This window comes from Hippopotamus amphibius, chromosome 4 (assembly GCF_030028045.1).
Source record: "Hippopotamus amphibius kiboko isolate mHipAmp2 chromosome 4, mHipAmp2.hap2, whole genome shotgun sequence".
NCBI classification, from domain to species: domain Eukaryota; kingdom Metazoa; phylum Chordata; class Mammalia; order Artiodactyla; family Hippopotamidae; genus Hippopotamus; species Hippopotamus amphibius.
In genome coordinates this window covers 85,199,853-85,220,601 of record NC_080189.1, presented here as the reverse complement: position 1 = coordinate 85,220,601, position 20,749 = coordinate 85,199,853, and the positions used below count along the sequence as shown (strand labels likewise).

General features: G+C 38.8%; 2 protein-coding genes across 6 annotated transcripts in view; one reads left to right on the top strand and one right to left on the bottom strand.

Moving 5' to 3' along the window:
• The window catches only part of HBP1 (HMG-box transcription factor 1), a 31,821-nt gene extending 13,660 nt beyond the window's left edge, over positions 1–18,161 (top strand). For all 5 annotated transcript variants that reach the window (XM_057733616.1, XM_057733619.1, XM_057733620.1 and 2 more), the window contains exons 4-11: positions 1,646–1,784; positions 2,148–2,259; positions 2,348–2,460; positions 4,838–4,994; positions 5,661–5,805; positions 13,269–13,586; positions 15,825–15,966; positions 17,068–18,161. In XM_057733616.1, coding sequence (XP_057589599.1) covers positions 1,646–1,784; positions 2,148–2,259; positions 2,348–2,460; positions 4,838–4,994; positions 5,661–5,805; positions 13,269–13,586; positions 15,825–15,966; positions 17,068–17,085 — 1,144 coding nt within the window. In that variant the 3' untranslated portion in view covers positions 17,086–18,161. The remainder of the gene's footprint in view (positions 1–1,645; positions 1,785–2,147; positions 2,260–2,347; positions 2,461–4,837; positions 4,995–5,660; positions 5,806–13,268; positions 13,587–15,824; positions 15,967–17,067) is intronic.
• Positions 18,162–18,446: 285 nt separating this feature from the next.
• COG5 (component of oligomeric golgi complex 5) overlaps positions 18,447–20,749 on the bottom strand; it is a 266,210-nt gene continuing 263,907 nt past the window's right edge. Inside the window, exon 22 of the mRNA XM_057733615.1 lies at positions 18,447–19,155. Within this exon, the coding sequence (XP_057589598.1) occupies positions 19,041–19,155 (115 nt within the window). The 3' untranslated portion in view covers positions 18,447–19,040. The remainder of the gene's footprint in view (positions 19,156–20,749) is intronic.

Here is a 20,749-nt window from a genome sequence, read left to right as displayed (position 1 = left end):
AAAATAAGTAAAGGAGTAGCTCCCTAAAGATGTAAATTACTCTCTGCCACATTTTCTATGCTTCCTTTCTTCCTAGGGCACAAGACCAAGAGTCACTCTTTGCTGTCTTGCCTGCCTTCTAACACAGTCAGTGGCTGTTCTTGTGACTTTTTGTAGAGTGTTAAACTATGTTAGTTATTGAGCGTCTGATGTCTGAAGTCATAACTGTACAGTACCAAAGGATTGAGGACAGGTAAAATTAGTATTATCCCTGCATAGAGAGAGGGATGAAGAGACTGTGTGTTGTGATTCAGACACATGTAGCATATTAAGTTTTACAGACCAGTTAGGCCATATACATTTTAGAACATTACATTGTTACTTCTCTTTTAAAGGTTACACAGAAGAACTGATAAAACTCATTTTCTTTTACTAGTCAGGAAGGCAGGAATGAGCTTAAGGAATTTTTAGCAGTTTGGCCATTCTCTATTACTTCATAAAGATGTAAATGTGTAATAAAAGGAAGAAATTGGGCAAAGATGAAGTTGATTAGAGAGTATGCCAAAATGCATAGAAATTTGAAGGCTTTTTACTTAAGAAGTGATATGAATGTGAAAACAAAGTACAGTTTTATATATAGATCCTCATTAACTTTTAAAAGTTAATTTCTGCGAAGGAATAATAAAAATGTTAATTAAGATTTAAAAAATGAGGGCTAATCAGATTTCTCAGAGAATTAAGGGACGAATTGGAAAGTAAGCTGCCCCTCTTTTTAGAAAGAGGATTAGTACAGACACGTGTAAGCATCTTTTTGTTAAGGACCAGATCCCTAGTTGGCATCACAGAGAATTGTCCTGATGTGGAACCTTCTGATTGACTTCCTCTCTGCTGCTCTCCACACTCCCGAGCCAGTACAGATTACTGGCTGTCCTTCATGGGCTTGCTGTTTGCCGCTCCCCTCCCATAGGTGTGTGGGGGGAGGGTCGTAGTGTGTTCTGGGGAGCCCCACGTACTCTGAAGGGAGCACTGCCTGGTGAAGAGACTTTGAACAGGAAAGGCGGGGAAGAGCTAACTTCCTTTTTAAGGTGATCTTGGGGGGCAGAAGTAGCTGGCCTTATGTTTAGATGCTTTCTTTGCAAATAGGCTGCTTTCTACTGTAATAAGTTGAAACATTTTAGCTTCGGGTATTTCACTGTATCTGCCGAGTGATACAGGTGGTTGGTAGGTAAAGAGTTCCGTGTTAGTCACATTGAGCTTGGAGGCCCAAGATGTAGTGACCACATCACAGTGGAAGAGAGAAAGGGATAGGGTGCCCTGCACAAGGGGGCATCATCCTTCATGAATGAAACTGTGCGCCTTAGTGATAAAAACTGTGTGTACTTAGTGATATAAAAATGAGTGAATAAATAAATGCAACAGTAATTTGGAATTTAAAGTATAATATGTAATCTGAAAAAAAAACAGTGTTTAAAATGTGTGAAGAGGGCTTGGGTAAGAAGTCAAGGAATGGCATACTATAGATGAAATCTTGATGTCTTCTAGTGTTTCCCATAGGTGTCTTATATGTAATAACATTGGCGTTACGAATGTGAAGTTCTTTCCATCAAAAGGAAAGATCTACTTTAAGGACCTTTATTTTGTGGCTAAAATGGCTTCTTTATTTTAGATCATCTCCTGTACACATCATAGCTACTAGCAAAAGTTTACATTCCTATGCGCGCCCTCCACCAGTGTCCTCTTCTAAGGGTGAGCCAGCCTTCCCTCATCACCACTGGAAGGAGCAAACACCAGTCAGACATGAAAGGGTACGTTTATTCATGAGATTAAACTTTTGCGAAGTTTGCACAGCAGCTGAGAAACATTAACTTTCCCTTTCTAAGCAATTCTTCTGAAGCACACACAGATGGGAAGTAGTCTGTCTCATTGATCTTCTAGTGATCTGGATTTGGTTTTATGTGCAGCTCTATTAACTGTTAGAAAAGTTTGTTACCAGTGGGAACATGCATTTAACTAAAACTTCCAGAACTTGAGCTTTCGAAGGCAATTTTTTCCCCCTGAGTTTAGAATGATTAAGTCATCCACTAGTAAGAAAGTCTGAAGACACATATTACTAACAGAATGTATTTAAAAAAACAACAACGGTAAGATCTGTGATACTTTGTCCACAGGCAGACAGCGAGCCGGAGCCTGGCCTTTTCTGCGTGTCCTCCCTCTCGGACGATGACGACCTGGGCTGGTGCAATTCCTGGCCTTCGACTGCCTGGCACTGTTTTTTGAAAGGTAGAAAATGCTTGAATTCTCTACAGTTTACATGTGTAGCAAGCACACTCGTCATATATCTGATATTCATTTTTTGCTTAAACTGTAGGCACACGGCTGTGCTTTCATAAGGGAAGCACTACGGAATGGCAGGATGTAGAAGATTTTGCTAGAACCGAAGGTTGTGATAACGAGGAAGATCTCCAGATGGGCGCTCACAAGGTTGGTTTAAAATTTTTAAAACTTTTCCAAGTCTTTCAAAGGGGAACATAGGTTTATTATTCATCTACAGGCATACCCCCCATTTGCTTTCATGTTTAAATGACATGTTTTGGGAGGAGCTTTTGTGATACCCTGTTGATTAGCCTGATGGAGAGGAGCAGTGACTTTAGGTTTTACCTTTATAAAGAAGCTTTCTTAGATGGGAAAGAGAGTATATGTCTTAGCACTTTTTTTTTTATCAACTTTATTCAGATATAATTTACATAAAATACAGTTCTCTGTTTTAAGTGTACAATTTCAAGAGACTTATACAAATTTATAGACCTCTGTAAGCACTACCACAGTCAAAATAAAGATAATTTCAATTACTGTACATCATTTACCTTGTGCCTCTTGGCAGTCAGTCTACCCACCACACTTCTGCAGTCTCTCAAGTAATTATTTGTCTTAGCACTTTTTACACATTTTATTTTGTGGAAAGCTAACCTGGCATTAAACATAAAATGAATAAGTAAACCAAAGCCTTATCTTAGGTAATCTACAAAGTGGTTAATTCCCCTATGCATAATTGAGAGTTGAGTTACTTTTTAAATGACCCAATAAAATGCTGATATTTTTTACATTGATAGGCAAAGGTGGTAGCGGGCAGCAGTAGGATAAATATTGAATGAAACCTCTATCTTTGAAATCTTCAATTTCTCCATCTTCCCTGTAGGCAGAGAAATTGGGTGTGTGAAGTGTGCTTATTTAAAATTCCTGTTTTGATCTTGCTGTCCCCTGCTGTTGAGTCTCTTGAGAAAAGTAGTCCTAACTTGACTGCCTTCAATTTCCCCCTCTTGCTGTAAGCATTACGTGGTAAAGTTCACCATAGGCTGACTTGGGCCTTTACTGCTCTACTAAAATTGCCTCAGAGGTTACTGGCTTTATTCTGTTTTCTAAAGGGACCTCTGCTTGTTCTGCTTGACATTTCTGCAGCATTTGACGTAGTGGATTGTCTTCCCTTGATTTGTGTAGCATGGCAGTGCCCTGATTCTCCTTCTGCTGTCTTGTCTTTTTTGACTGGTGGCTTGTCTGCCCATGATGTTGAATGTTAGGTTAAGTTCTACCCCTCCTCACTCTCTTCACCACTTTTCCTCTGATGGTAATGTCAATAGCAGCTCCTTGGTGGCCTGTGGAAGCTGCTCTGGTCTTGGAGTCAGGGAAGCTGGGCTGTCTTTGTAGCTTTGCCAGCAGCTCTTTGCATGACTGGCCTTGGGTGTCACTGGGTGTTGGTTTCCTGATGTGTAAAATGGAATTGGATTAGCTTTAAGTTCTTATAGCTCTAAGAATTAGAAGATTCTGTAATCTGGTTATGAGTATAATCAACACTGGATTCACCCTTTTCATCCCCATCCAGGCCTATTTTCCCCCCCTTGTTTAAAAAGTATCATCCTTTCTTGATTGCTTCATTCAAAACATGAATGAAGTTGACTGTTTCCTTTCCTCCCTAGCTTATTCAGTTGATCCATTCTGTTTCCTCAAAGATTTTTTTAGTTACCCTTTTCTTTCATTGGTTACTTTGATTGGAGACTCTAGCTAGCTGTTGGCATGTCTGTCTCCTTTGTTTTTCTGTGACTTTAAGGATAGGGATCCTGTGTTTTCAGAGCCTAGCACATGGCATGTACTAATTGGCAATAAATATTGGTTGAATTTAAATTCAGCCTGGTTCTACCACACTGCACTTGTCAATTCGACTGTGACGGGTATCTCTGACTATATCTTCAGGTGAGTTGAATACTAGAGGCACCTTTTGTCTGTAGCCTTTGTCATCATCTTCAAATTGATAATCATATTAATAAAAATACCTTCATTGACTTCCCGCTACCTTCTCAAAGGAAAGTTTAAGTAGTTTGCCTTTCTCTAAGATCCCTTTACTTACTTAATGACTGGGTCCTCCTCTGCAGTCTTATTTGCCCCAACTCTGAACTCATCTTGTATTTTTAGGAAATACTCAGCACTCTCCAAAAGTTGTTAGTTACAACTATTCCTGGTGTAAGGCATGTCCTTCTACCTTTCTAAATTGCATTCTTCTTTTAGATTCCAGTTCAAATGTGAATTGAAAGCCCCCCTTAATCTCTTTCTCTTGGAGTTAATATCTCCCTTTATTAAACTTCCATTAGCATTATTTATACATGGATTGAAGTACTCATTCCAGTCTGCTTTATATTGTAATAATATGTATACATCTGCCTTTTTTCGCTCCTGGGTGGAAAGCTCCTTAATGGCAAGGATCCTGTCTTACTTTCACCTTTTTCACAAAGTCTTACACATGATAGGAACTCCACTCCATGTTGAATTGAACAGTGCCAATTTATTTACTCTGTGCGTGTGTTTCCAGGGCTATGGTTCTGATGGCCTAAAGTTGTTGTCACATGAAGAAAGTTTATCATTTGGCGAGTCTGTGCTGAAGTTGACTTTTGATCCTGGTACAGTAGAAGATGGTTTACTTACTGTAGAGTGTAAACTGGACCACCCTTTCTATGTTAAAAATAAAGGTAGGGCTTCAATTTGAATTCGTAGTAACTTTTTAAAGAAAGCTTCTTAAATCTATAATTATGTCTTGTGGCATAATTCTTTGTTGATTAAAAAAATTTTTGAAGGGAAAACGTCTTTCAAACTAAATAAAACTACCAATAAGAAGTGTGTTATAATAATACCTAATGATGTTTAAATGTCTTAGCAGTAGTCAGGTGGAGCTCTACTTCGTGTGGGTACGAACTTCATGTAGCATACTATAATAATCCCTCTGTAGTCTTGATACAGTTTAGGGACTGGAGTATTCTGGTAATTGAATTTTGGTTTAGACCAAATTTGCTTTATACCTGAATCACATTAACACTGTCATGATTCAGAGACTCTTTCATCGTCTCTATCGTCATCAGTTATTACTTACTATCCTTAGGTCAGTAGAAGTGCTGGTTGGTGGAATTGATATATTAGTAAAATGCTGAATTAAACTAGTTTTGGAGTGCTTTTGCAATGCTTAAACAAAATACTTGGACTTGCTTTGTGGCAAAGATATGTGACTTGTGTTATAAATCTCTCAAATAGTAACTTTGTTTTTAAGACTCAGAAGTGATATGTCTATCATATAATAAATAATTTAGGTGCTTTCTGTCAAGCTCTATCCTTTATGTAACAGTTGTTCAATTTAACTTTAGGTTGGTCATCATTTTATCCAAGCTTGACTGTGGTACAGCATGGCATTCCATGTTGCGAAATTCATGTTGGTGATGTATGTCTACCTCCTGGACACCCAGATGCCATTAATTTTGATGATTCAGGTGTTTTTGATACATTTAAAAGGTAATATTGAATTCTTTTTTTCTCTCTATCTCTGTTAAAGTTTACTCTTAATTTCCCTAATGATTGCTATTTAGGAGGTTAAACCTTTAAAGATTTGAGAATTATAAAAGGACTACATAGAAGAAGTATATGGAGTTGACCCTTGAACAATACAGGGATTAGGGGCACTGACCCTCCACACAGTCAAAAATCCATGTATAACTTACAGCCAGCCCTCTGTGTAGGCAGATTCAACCAACCATTGAAACGAGTTGTATTTACTGTTGAAGAAAAATCCACGTATAAGTGGACCTATGCAGTTCAAACCCACATTGTTCAAGGGTCAACTGTATATGAGTAAATGAAAAAATATTTGGTAATTAAAGTAAAATAATAGTTCAAGAGGAGTTTTAAAGAGCGTGAAATAATGCCATTTGCAGCAACGTGGATGGACCTAGAGATTATTATACTAGGTGAAGTAAGTCAAGACAAAGACAGATACCATATGATATCACTTATAGGTGGAATCTAAAATATGATACAAATGAACTTATTTACAAAACAGAAATAGACTCACAGACATAGAAAACAAACTTATAGTTAAATAAGGGGAGGGAAGGGAGAGGGGAGCGATAAATTAGGTTGGGATTAGCAGATACAAATTACTATACATGTCATAGATAAACAAGAAGGTCCTACAGTATAGCACAGGGAACTATATTCAGTATCTTCTAGTAAACTATAATGGAAAAAGAGTCTGCAAAAGAATATGTATATTATTATATATATACATATATATAAAAAACTGAACACTTTGCTGTACACCAAAAACTAACACAACATTATAAATCAACGATACTTCAAAAGAAGAGTTTTAGGGCTTCCTAGGTGGCACAGTGGTTGAGAATCCGCCTGCCAATGCAGGGGACACGGGTTCGATCCCTGCTCCAGGAAGATCCCACATGCCGCGGAGCAACTAAGCCGGTGTGTCGCAACTACTGAGCCTGCGCTTTAGAGCCCATGAGCCACAACTATTGAGCCCACGTACTGCAATTACTGAAGCCCACACGCTTAGAGCCGGTGCTCCGCAACAAGAGAAGCCATGGAAACAAGGGGCCCATGCACCACAACGAAGAGTAGCCCCCACTCACCGCAACTAAAAAGAAAGCCGGCACACAGCAGAAAAGACCCAACACAGCCAATAAAATAAATAAATAAATAAATAAATTCATTTAAAAAATAGTTTTACATTGAGTACTCATATAGGAAAAGTGAGTTCATAAAACATTTAAGACTAGATTCGGAAAATACCACATTATAAATGACTAAGAATTAAATAGATCGGCTTTGTTAGTTTAAAAAATTTTTTGCTAAATCTGGTCAGTTGTTTTGAAGCAGTCCATAAGTCTGTTCTTCTTTTGTTTTCCTTTAGTTAATTGTGTCTTTGCTTAATACTCATTTGACCAAGGACATTAGTTGCATGCATTAACAATCATAAAAATAGCAAAAAGTTGACATTTGGAAAGACTTAAAGAAGGAAAGTGATTTTTCCTGAGATCATCTTGTTAGTAAGTGGTAGAATAGGACAAGAACCCATGTGTGCTGACACTCAAGAAGGTTGACAGACTGTCTGAATTTGTGTGGAACTTTCCTGGTTTTAGCATTGAAAGTCCTGAATGGCTGGAAACCCTTCAGTCCTGGGAAAATGGGGGCAGTTGGTTGCCCTTCTCCCAGAAGGAACCCAGAGAAAGTCTGTGTATAGTATCTGGGATTTTAAGACCCATTCTTTCTTTAAGATAATTATCAAATCCATAGGTATTTTTTTAAAATTATAACTTTACAAATTTTTTATTGTTTTGGCTGCTTTGGGTCTTCGTTCCTGCGCGCGGGCTTTCTCTAGTTGTGGTGAGCAGGGGCTACTCTTCATTATAGTGCGCGGGCTTCTCAATGTGGTGGCTTCTCTTGTTGTGAAGCACAGGCTCTGGGCGCACAGGCTTCAGTAGTTGTGGCACGTGGGCTGAGTAGTTGTGGCTCGTGGGCTTTAGAGCACAGACTCAGTAGTTGTGGCGCATGGACTTAGTTGCTCCACAGCATGTGGGATCTTCCCAGACCAGGGATTGAATCCATGTTTCCTGCAGTGGCAGGCGGATGCTTAACCACGGTGTCACCAGGGACGTCCCAAATCCACAGGCATTTAAGTAGAGAATTCTCAGGAGTTTCTGCTGGCCTGAAGATTTTATTTCATGCAGTTTAATATAATAAAATATAAGGTTAACGTGTTTTAATTTCGAAAGCATAAGCAAGACTGTGTTTTTGTTTTAAAGCAACTAGCACAGGGCCTGGCACAGATTGTATGCTCAGTAAAGATCTGCAAGATTGGAATTTAAATGCTGTTTGACTCTCTCATATACACTCTTTGAAAAACAAGACAGTGTTAAGGTCTAATACTCAGTATTCTTAGGATGTAGATCCATGACACCTCTAATGTTTTGGTGAGAGTGTAAACGGATACAGAAATTTTGGAAGATAATTTGGCTTTATTGTCTACCACTGAATATCAGGCGTGTGTCCACCCTAGAGAAGTGAATGCTTGTAGACATGCCCAAGCGATGTGTGAAGTTCAGAGCTGTGATGCTCACAACAGCAGAAACATGGAAACAGGATCAGTACTCATTCACTGGAGACTGAGTGCATAATATTGTGATATAATCAAGCAGTGGCATTCTTTTTGTCAGTGGAAGATGAATGAAACTTAGCTATACATTTTAAAACATGAATCAACTTTAGAAATAATGTCAAGTAAAAATTAGACTCAGAAATATACCATTATTCCATTTTTTATAGAATCAGATGTTTTTTGGAAAGATATCTAATAAAATTATAAATCTGATTACATTTATATAATTAATCTTTCTATAGCATATGAAATACACATTGTAAAGTTATGCCAGGGGTCCTCAGGTTCACCCCCAGGTTCATTGGTTTCCTGGGAGGATTCACAGGATTCAGTCCTCGGTCATATGCACAGCTATGATTTCTTAACAGTGAAAGGATATGAAGCAAAATTGTGAAAAGGAAAGGCTTGGGCTTAAGTCTGGGCAAGCCAAGGCTTCTAGGAGTCCTCTCCCAGTGGAGTTTCACAGGACAGGATGATCACCCTCAGCAGTGAGTTATGACAGCACGTATGAATCCACTGGAAGCTTGTGAGACTCGCAGCACCAGGGGTTTTATTGGAGCCGGTTGCATGAGCTGCCTCTGCCGGGCATGTACCAAAAGCTTCCAAAAGGAAAGCAGGTGCTTAGGGTAAACCATGTGGTTTGGGAACAGTGAGCCACTCTCGTCAGTTGTGGAAATGATGGGAACCCTCCTGAAATCCAAGTTTCAGATGCTAGTCAGTGGCCAGCCTGTAAGTAATAACCCTTTGAAAGGACAGCAGGCCTGCAGTGTTAATTCTTTTCTGCACAACAAAACATTATAGGTGACATCTTAATATAATTGCAATTTTAACATAATGTTGCTATAGTTTTTACTGTATTTATGACTGTATTTTATAATAAAATTATTGGGAAAGTAAGGCAATGATGAACAGTTCAGGAGAGCGGTTCTCTCTGGGGGGTGGCAAGTGTGGAACTTCAGTGATACCAGAAATATTCTGTTTCTTTGTTATTTTTAAAACTTTATTGAAATAGTTGATTTACAGTGTTAATTTCTGCTGTACAGCAAAGTGATTCAGTTATACCTATGTATATATTCTTTTTCATATTCTTTTCCATTATGGTTTATCACAGGATATTGAGTATAGATCCCTGTGCTGTACAGTAGGACCTTGTTGTTTATCCATCCTGTACATAATAATTTGCATCTACTAATCCCAGCCTCCCAGTCCTTCCCTCCCCCTTGGCAACCACAGTCTGTTCTCTATGTTTGTGAGTCTCTTTCTCTTTCACAGATATGTTCATTTGTGCTGTGTTTTTATTTTTTAATTTTTGGGGCCGTGCTGCATGGCTTGCAGGATCTTAGTTCTCCAACCAGGGATTGAACCCAGCCCCTTGACACTGAAAACGTGGAGTCCTAACCACTGGACCACCATTCCCTGTGTCATATTTTAGATTCCACATATAAGTGATATTATATGGTATTTGTCTTTCTCTTTCTGTCTTACTTTGCTTAGTATGATAATCTCTAGGTCCATCCGTGTTGGTGCAGATGCAAGCCTCAGTGTTGTAACTGTAAAATTGAAGTAATAACACCTGCCAAGTCTACTCCTTGTTGTGGGGATGAGAAATTACAGTACCCCAGCTACACAATGTTGGCACACAGTAGGTACTCAATAAAAGATAATTAAGAAATATTCTATTTCTAAATTGAAATTGTGGGTTCATTCATATTTAGTTGAGTGTTTTATAACTTGCATATATGTTATATACATTTTTTATATATCAAGTATTAGTGCAAAATTTTCTTTTTTTAAGCACAGAGGAACACTTGGGTGTCTAATTCCTGTTTTTATTTATAAGATGGCAAGTTCTCATCACTTGGTCCCACTGAATAGCACTCACTCTTAGGATGACTCTGGGCCTTGATTTCACTTCACTGTGGAGTGAGAGCAACACCCTTTCTTTTCCCCTTATGAAAGAGTAGAAGTGGGCAGTTTCATGCAGGAGAAGCCATGAAAAAGTTGAGAGGCATGAAGTTGCCTAAATTTTCATTGTGGATTAGATTATGACTTGGCGGGTTAAGGGAAATGCTGCCTGGCATAAGGAGGTCAAGAAGGGCAAGAAGAAGAAACACTTAGTTCAAGAGGAAACTCCAGAATAAATTCCCAGGTACCACTTGGGGATTTGGGACAAGCTGTTGGGTTGTGCTGGTCAGGGAAGCGCATATGAGTAGATTTTAGCTTGCTGAGAACCAGAAGTCAGCAATAAACTGATGAGCTCTTAAACCCAATTTACGGCTTTACTGTAGAAAGGAAGCTTCCAAGTGAGAGCTTGATTTGAAGAAGCCCATTTCAGACACTGGGCATTTGAGGCCAGTTTTCTAGGCATTAGGCAGGTTTAGGACAGTCCCTTTACCAATCTAGGCTACTTCTACAGTAATAATTGATACCCCAATTGAGTACATACTGTGTGCTTGCCTTTGAGTTAAGTGTTTTATGTAGTCCGTTCTTCCACCTATGCGGCATTGCCTAGCACGTATTATCTTCATTTTAGAGGTAAGTAAACTGAGGCTACAAGGTTACCTGCCCAAGGTCATATTATTAGTAAGTGGCAGAGATGGGCTTTGAGCCCATTTGAAATTATATTCTCCAGAATTATTTTACCCTCTTGGTCAGTCATCAAACATTTTGAGAGCCCAGTATGTGCTAGCATTGGGGATTTAAAATCAGGTAAGACATAGGCCTCCCTCTTTGCTTTCAATCTAGAGAAGGAAATGGATAAGTCCATGTACGGTGTGCTATGTGATGCTTGAGAGGCAGTGTAGCCTGGTAGGAACATGGTTCTGGAACTGACTGGCCTGGATTCAAATCTTGGCTCTGTGATAGATTTGCTGTGGAAACGGGGCTAACTTAATTTTTCTGTGGGTCTTCAAAAAAAAAAAGAAAAAAGCTGTAAAAAGGATAATATTGAAGGGAAGGCTGAGTTACTATTTGTCATTTGGTTAATAGACACTACACTACTGTAGAGTTTTTCTTTAAGAGTAATAGAGTAAAAATGACAGGTGAAAGGGCATTCTAAGCTTGAAGAATGGCATGTAGAAAACAGGTGTGAAACAAGGCACAATTTTAGGAACTACAGATAGTGAAGAGAGCAAATGCTCAGTATAGCAAAAAAAATTAAGCTTTTTAAAAGATCTTTTATGTAATGTTATAATGCTATAGCCATGTCAAAATCTGAATTCTGTGATTGAATATTTCAAACTAAATTGTATCCATAATGGAAATGGATGATGGTTATATTTGTACCACTAGATGGTGGAGTTTTCAAATTTCAGTAGTCAGCTTACCCTATTTTTAAATCTTTCCGTATTTCAAATTATAATTATTTTCCTTCAGTAGAGGTTAATAATTTTGTGCCAGGTTCATTTACAGTGCTTAAGATTGCTATTTTTCTAGACTACTTAAGATAGTAAAAATTATGTCCCTGGCATAATACTGATTGCTAAGCATTTATTGGATGGTTTTGGAGTCATACTTTAAGTACACTTATTTCATGCAGTACTTTTAAAAAAGCAGATGTGTGGTTGACAATTGATAGAAGTCATTTTTATTGTGTTCAGTGAATGGCGTGGACTTCGCTCACGTAGTTCTCCATCTTTTTCTAGAATCATCCATAGGTTCCTATTGCTTTACCTGTAGGCAGATGCTATTCCTGTAGCTAGTATCAACCTGTTGATGTATTGCCAGAATTTCTGTTTCAGGGAGAAAAAGGAGTTGGGGTTAGAGTAAAAGACTTTCTGCTAAGATTAAAAGGGTAAGCAGTAAGTTAAAAGTTAACAGACTTGAAACAGAATTCTTTTGAGAGGCAGATCTTTAGGCTGTGGTCTACATTATCTCTGATTTTCAGATGATGATGTCAGTTTATCTGATGATTATTCACCTTGAGGTTCACCCACAGCGGTGCAGGGTACCATGGTACTGATGAGGAAACCTGGGGCTTTGAAGTGGACAAACAGATCTGGGTTTAGAGGTAGTAGCTGTGAGGCCTTGGGTGAACAATACTTTATCTTTTTTAGCCTGTTTCTTCATATAGAGAGAGGATGATGATAATCGCCAAGCAGGCTTGTTGAGAAAATAAGCGATACTATGGATAGCTTATCTTCATACCTAGATCAACCGAATATACCAAGCACAATGTGGCCTTTCCTGATCAGTGGGAGTTTTTAAGGTATTAGGCTATGTTATAATATATGGCTAGCCTTTAGGGGAGGCTAATGCATATATGACTGCATTTACCTAAACAAGTGACCCAGGCTACTGTGCATTTCGAGTTCTTTTAGCTACATTTAACCACTTCTGTCTCGCCTTATGCAGCATCTTGTCTTCTGTAGTAGTTAGTCCTTAGGCTTCGTATATGCCTGCTACTGTTTTTTTAGTTTTAGGCTTTTATAGGTCAACAAGTTAGATTATCAGATTTGTCAAAAAATGAATCTAAAGTAGGAATAAATGAGTTGTATGGGATATATGTGGATTATAACAGATTCCTTTGGGGTGGGAAGGCTCGAAGTCTTTTCTTAAAAAAACTTTTTGTATTCTCTTAGGATTAAAAAAAATTTAGTAAATGCATACGTAAGCTTTCATCTTATAAGCAACTATCAATGGTGAAATTGTTAATGTTGGTAACATTATTTATGGTAAAGTACATTGAAATTTCCAATCAGATCTTAAGGGTTTTTTTTTTAATCCTGTTTTCACAGATCAGATAATTATACTGAATTAAAACTGTTAATGAATTTATTGATTTACTTTTGTATTTGTGTATCTGCAGCTATGACTTCACGCCTATGGATTCTTCTGCAGTCTATGTGCTTAGTAGTATGGCTCGTCAGCGTCGTGCATCTTTGTCTTGTGGAGGACCTGGAGGTCAAGACTTTGAAAGATCTGGATTCAGTAAAAACTGTGGCTCACCGGGATCATCACAGCTCTCGTCCAACTCTTTATATGCTAAAGCTGTCAGAACCCACAGCTCAGGGGCTGTGAGTGCCACTTCTCCTAGCAAGTGCAAAAGACCAATGAATGCCTTCATGCTTTTTGCCAAAAAATACAGAGTTGAATATACTCAGATGTATCCAGGGAAAGATAACAGGTAAAAATAATGATAATTCTGATTATAATAGAGTAACACTTCTGTGCAGTTCACAGGAACTGGGATAGTTAAGTCAACTTATTCTTCAGTAGCTTTCATTATTGAATTCTGTTTTCCAGGTTGAGTGTAAAGTAAAAGTTTAAGTGGAACTTTTAGGGTCATGTGTAATTGTTTTATAATACCTAGACAGATAATTAGGTTAGCTAAGAGATAAGGATCTGCCTTCTAAAATATTAAATGTCACTTGCCTGTTAGAGGATACAGTTCTAACAACTGACTGTTCCATCTTTATAGGAAAGACAAGCACCTTCTTTTGTCGGATCTCAAGGATATATTTATGTTACAGCTGTGTCATTCTGTGGGCTGTGCAGGCATTGGCAGTTTGTAATGACTGCCAGATTTGTCAAAAGACTAAACTCAGAGGTATCCTCAGTAGAGCCCAGGAATAAAAGTTAATGCTAGTCCTTCCTAGTGTTTTTTTTTTTTTTTTATTGGAATATAATTGCTTTACACTCTTGTACCAGTTTTTGAGGTACACCAAGGTCAATCATCTGTATTTATACACGTATCCCCGTATATGTGTATAAATACAGATATACAAACACTTCCCTAGTGTTTGCTTGTACCCTTACCTCATCTTAGAATCCTCTACTGCTCACTTCCTCTCAAACCAACCAAGTTCTCCATGAATTAAAATTACCTTTTCTATTCTTTCTAGTTCCCTTGACTTTTGATACTATGAAAAGTCAAATGATTATGCACATAAAATAATTCAGGTCTGAATGACTCATCTTAATTTATATATATATATATTTGATACATATTTGCAATTTAGTTGACATATTAGTTTCAGGTGTGCAATGTAAAGATTTGCTGTTTGTATATAGTAAGAAATGATCACAGGTCTGATTAATATCCATCACCGTACATAGTTAGGAATTTATTTTCTTGTGATGTGGAACTTTTAAGATTTACTTTCTTAGCAATTTCCAAATATACCACACAGTATTAGTCACTGTACTCACCCTGCTGTACACTATAGGCCCATCACTTATTTTATAACTGGAAATTTGTACCTGTAGACCATCTATACCCATTTTGCCCACCCCAAATATTTCCATTTTAAAAAGAGAAGCTTCTTATACCAAATACATCTCTGACTGGGGAATTGATACATATGTGAATACTTTTTAATCAGTTTAACTAGTAAATGTGTCAACCATTATGTGGTACCTTTAACCCAGAGACTATAAAAACTGGTTTTTATTTTTGTAAAAGAAGATGCAGTGCAATGTTGAATTGCATCGACTTATTGGATTAAAATATGTATACATTTACTACATTTTAAATTTCTCTTCAAGGAGTAGAGCTTCTGTGGTGACTCTTCTAAAGCTCAGATGCCTTGTTTTCTAGCTTCCATTTCAGCCATTGTGAAATCTTTTGTATGTACTTCATGCAGTCATTCCAGACCTTCTGTTTCATATGAGTGTCATGAAATTGAGGATTAAGGGTTAAGCTCTTCGCAGAAGAAAAATAGTTTGTGTCTGCCTGTTTTGGATGAGACAATTGTAGTAGGTTTGGGAGATTAATAAATAGGAAACAGCTTCAAATTTTGATCATCGTATGTCTTACCAGTTTGACTTTTTCCCTCTTGAGTTTATCCAACTTCCTTAAGTGCAGGTGTTGCCTAAGGTTTATTCTGTGTTGTTTTAGGAGATAAACAGTGAGTGTGCATTTTCACTGTGGCTGCATGAGTGAAAAAAGACTTTTCATGACTGTATGATGGGTTATGGGCACAAACAAAGTAAGAATAGCTTTTAATACAAGGTGAATTTATGTTGTTGATACTAAACATTGTCTGCCTTAATATCTTAACCACCTTTGAGAAATCAGTGTACCCAGTGGTAATTTAAAGAAACTATTTCTTTGAAATATTTAACTTTTTCTTCAAATCTAAGCTGTATAAAATATTCAGTTTTTAGCCACTTTAGATGTCCTTTGACAATTGGAAATATTAGCTCTATTCCAGGAGGCTTTAACTGCCAAGATTATGATAAATGGACCATATGACTTAGGATTTTACTGGAAATGATCACAGTAGTCTTGACCTCTCCCCTTCTCTGTGTTGGATGAGATTTTTGTCTTTCAACTTCATATTTCTTCCTGAAGTAGCAGCACTGGACATGAGTTTTCTGAAAAATCCTTGCCTTCAGCCTTGTGTAAACGTTTCTTTTACAGAGCCATAAGTGTGATCCTTGGGGACAGGTGGAAGAAGATGAAGAATGAAGAGAGGAGGATGTACACATTAGAAGCAAAAGCTTTGGCTGAAGAACAAAAACGTTTAAATCCTGACTGTTGGAAAAGGAAAAGAACCAATTCAGTACGTTTCAAGAAGTAGTTGGCGTAAACGTGATCTTGACGTACCTTCAGAATCACACTGGTGTGTGGGAGCAGTTGTTAGAAGCTTTAGAATGGCATTGATGCTGTTTCTCAGCCTTGTTATCTTTCACAACCTAACAATGTTTGTGCAGCATCATATAAGGCAGGCTGCCTTTCATCGTTAGTGCCATTTGATCTTTTAGCACGGAAAGTAGGCATGTTTGCTGGAGATGCTGAAGTGGAAAAATGTAGAATGTAGTATTTCTGGTTGGGTTGAAAGATGGAGGTTATTAACCCATTAATATCACAGTAGCAGAATTTTCTGCTTTGGGGTGGTATGTCTCAGTAGCCTTTCTTTTCCTAATTGGTGATAGGCTCTAAGGAGGATGGAGGTAGGGGTAAATTAACCAACCTTCGTGGCCACTTCTGACATTTGCAGAATTTCTAGATTAAAAATCTCAGGAAGGAGGAGAAATAGAAGGGCCCGGGAAGGCTGGTAAACGTTTGCACCATAATAATCCTGTATTGGATAGACTTGATTCTTAAAACTTTTCCAGTACTAGACTACCATCTTCTAAGTGTTTTTGATTAATTACAAGAAAACGTCACATGATCGAACCGAATGAGCTCGATTTGAAATATCATTTAAAAACAAAGGGACGACATCAGTACTTCGCAGCAGGAGGGCTGGCCAAGGATGTTCTGCTTCATTCTGTGTATTTATTTCTGTAGAGTAACATGTGGTTCTCATCCACTTAAGAATTTCTGTTACAGAAGTAGTCAGATTCCAATAAAAGAGGGTGACTGAACTAGATTTTTGAAGTTTTCTGTTACCTCCTAAGGTAATTCCATGTGGTAGGACTTTGCCTGGATCCCCTTTCATGTCTGCTCATCCTAGTCCCTCTCTTCTGTCTCATCATTTTCATAAATTTTCTGGGGGCTTGGATCATCAGGTATCAGATTTTAAAAAAATCACCACCTTTGAGAAAGTCCTCTTTAAATAGTATGGTTATTAACATATTATCCACCTCAGCTTTCACTTGTAGAATTCCTGTGTATTGATTTGTAAACATTCACTGGGTTTTAATTTTTATCTCCACAGGGCTCACAACAACATTAAACCAGGATGCTTCTGTTCTTAGGTCTGTATTTGCATAAACATTGACTGTTGATGGAAAGACTTAAGAAGATCAAGGTCTCACCATTTGTCCTGAATCTGTGTGACCATAAGATACCGATAGCATTGTCTTGAAATGATTTAATAATATGAGTGAGGATTTGCTTTCTCCATTAGAGCATTAAGTAAGCTAAAACTATCAACATTGTAAACCAAATTGCCTTATTTTTTTCCAAACTTCATATATGTCTATCAGGTAATATAGGCTTGAAAATTGATATCCTGTGGTGCTAAAGTACAGTAGAAAGAGAGGAGAGGTGTATACATGTTTTATTTTAAATTGTACAAAAGGGGAATTTAAAAATATGTAACTGCTGTTTATACATTGGCTCCTTACTGCTTATTAATCTGTATTGTACACATAATGGAATGAAGCAGAAGCCGGGAGTTGGCCTTTCCTTGAGCAACCACCACATGGCTCAGCATCTGTGCCAAACATGGGGGTTCCTAGTCTGGCCAGTGCCAAGAGGTTGCCAGAACACAGGGCAGGTGGATGGTGTCAGTGTCACAGCCTAAGAGCCACCTGCCACAGCTCCTGGAGCAAGCTGAGTGGACGCGCCAGGTGGCAGCACCCACCCCTTACTGCAATGGAGACAGCCCAGGCCAAGGTAAAGTTAGTTAATAGCATTGGGATATAGTCACTGTAATGGTGCTATTAACAGTCGACACCATTGTATTTTTAACTTTGTGTGTCCTATATCTCCTCAGCCACATATCTTAATATCGTATTTGTCATCGTATCTATGGTGGGGGCAGACTTTGCACTTATGCAGTGCAACACTTGCACTTTACTTTCCTCCAACTGTCTACAATGAGCAAACACATTGGCAATACAGCTGCTTTTGCTCTGAGCTACAATCATGGCTTTTCATGTTACTTACCAAGTGGTGTTTCTGGTTAGGAATCACAGCTGTAAAATTGATTTCAGCTCATTACACGTCTTCATGATGTTGCCCCTAAATTTTGCACACTATATTCTTGTATATTATTTCAAATAAAATGAAAAAAATTGTTTATCTCTGACTTCTGCTGATTGAGCCTGACTGAACTTTGTGAACGACTCATCAGAACAATAGGTTCAGGAGACGGAAAATATTTTACAAGTGGCTTGTGGGATTTTAAACATTAAATTTAAAGTAAAATGTTAATGACAGGACAAGGGCAATAGAAAAGTAAGGACCTAGATTATCCACTATTTATAAGAATCCTTGTAGAATAAAAGTTATTTTTAAGTTGGCATCTCTGTTATAAAGCTAAACAGCCTTAAAAGTCCGCTTTTAATAAAATGACACAGTGTAAAGACAGCCTTGCTCTATCTTTATTAAAGATACAGTGAGACACAAACAACATTTAGCCCTACATCTTAGCTTTGGGATATGCCAGTGGTTCCCAAACTTCGTTGCACGTTGGAAACACTGCCTGGCTCCTACCCCCATACATGTTAATAAGGGGTATAAATTGGGCATCAGGATGTCTTTAAAGCTCCTAAATCACTGGGTTCCCTGCTTATCCAGTGAGGAGGGAAGCCAGTGGGGGAGCAGCAGTGTACTTACTATGTAACTTGATCATCTCCCTTAAGAAGCAGCGGGGACTCTGTGATGGGAAAGAAGTTTTAGATAGCCTCATAGAGAAGCCTGAGAGGAGAGAAGAGTTCAGTATCTTTCTGGAAAAAGCAGGTCCACTGACTTGGAAGGTGGTGACGATGAATCAGTTTTGACATTTTATGCTATTTAAGGTAGAAAGGGCTTCAGAGGTAAACAGGAAAGATCAATAGGAAATACAGAAAAGTCAATTACATGCTTAAAATAGTAGATGGTAGCTGTCTTTCAGAGTGTTAGTTTAACTGCTAACCTTGGATGAGTTAGCACAAAATGGAGATTAAGAAATACTTCATATTATTACTGAAGAGCAGACATAGCTTTTTGAAGCAGTTGAACCATTATGGGATAAACTGGTGCAAATTCTTTGCCTTCTCTGCTTTTTACTGATTGAACATAAGCTTCCAGGGCGCCCCTGAAAACCAAAAGAAAACAAGGATCAGAAAATTATACAAATGAAATAAAACAACCTGGAGGATGCCAACATTTAAAAGAAGCGCAGTTTCCCTTTCATCTATTTTCCTACTGAAGAGACTTCTGCAAAGCCAAGTGCAGCCTGTGTCTATGCACAAAGCTCACAAGGGGGCGCCCGGCACCGTGGCGCCTCCAGGGCTCTGCCAGGGGCAGGGCCCTCACTCCGCACACACCGACACTGGCAGGGCTCTGTATTCCTGCTGCCTGCGGAACATGAACCCACAAATAGGATAAATTGTTCTTAGGCTCCAGTTGTTGGCCGATTATGCAATAAGAAGGCAGTCTGAATTTAGCCAAGGGTAAGATTATGATGTTCCCGTGAATTAGATCAGGAGGTCAGCAAACTACCCCACAGGTCAAGTCCAGCCCTGTGCTTGTTTCTTTATGCATATTTTTCATTATTGGTCTACTTAAGTTCCAAGGAAAACAATTTTTTCTCACAATCATGAAGTTTCAGACTCTGAGATTAGAGCATTTCCATAAAGATGTAAGTTAATACCATAACTCAGCTCACATACTATCTCAAGTCCCATCTAATATGTAACTGTTTCATTTGCTCCCAAACACTGAAAATATGAATCCTCGGTGAGGTTTGGTCACTTTCATTTAACTACAGGGGATATACCTGCTGGGAATGTGTCCAGCTCAGCACTCACGCTACAGCGCCCCTCCACCCCGCTACCCACTCTCACGGTTTCACAGTAACTGAATCTTCAGTCTCTTATTTCCAGTCCCAACCTCCCTCCTGATCTGTGTTCTGGACATCGTTATCTGATTCCTTCCAGGCAGCCCTCAAACTCACCTGTCAGTAACCTAGGGCCGTCTGCACCCATGGAATGTACACCATCAAGAGTGAGCCCTAGTGTAAGCTATGGACCTGGGTGACAGGGATGTCAGTGTGGGTTCACCAACTGTAACAAACGGGCCACTCTGGAGGAGGGGGTGCACATGGGGGCAGGGGGCATGTGGAAAAATCGCTGTGCTGTCTCAAATCTGCTGTGAACCTTCTCTAAAAAATAAAACAGCAATAAAGGGAAAAAACAAACCTAGGGTAAAAAACCCACACAAAGGGTAGTGTTCTGCCCCCTTCCCCTATTTCAGCAAAGGACATCATCATCTCCCCCAGGGTCTGTATCTAAAATTCTCTTTCAATCCTATACCTGACCAGTTCTCAAGTCCTAGTAGTTTACCCTACACGTTACCACATCTGGTTCCTCCTCTCCCCTTTGCTTCAGTCTGAATCCTGCCATCTTGTGCCCTAATTACTGCTGTAGCCTCGTAGGTGGTGGTCACCCTGGTGCTGTCAGCCCTGCACCAGAGGACCTGCCACACTATAGGCAGAGAACACCCGTCTGTGGTCCATCACTTGCCGTGCCCTCTGGCCACTGGCACGGTGTCTACACTCAAGACCCCACCACACACCAGTCTCATCAACCTCTGCCAACTCTGTCGGTGTGACTGCTGGGTTCCAGACCGTTTGCTGGGCCCTAAAAAGACCCTCAAATCAGTTTCTGTTGTTTGTGTTACCGACACAG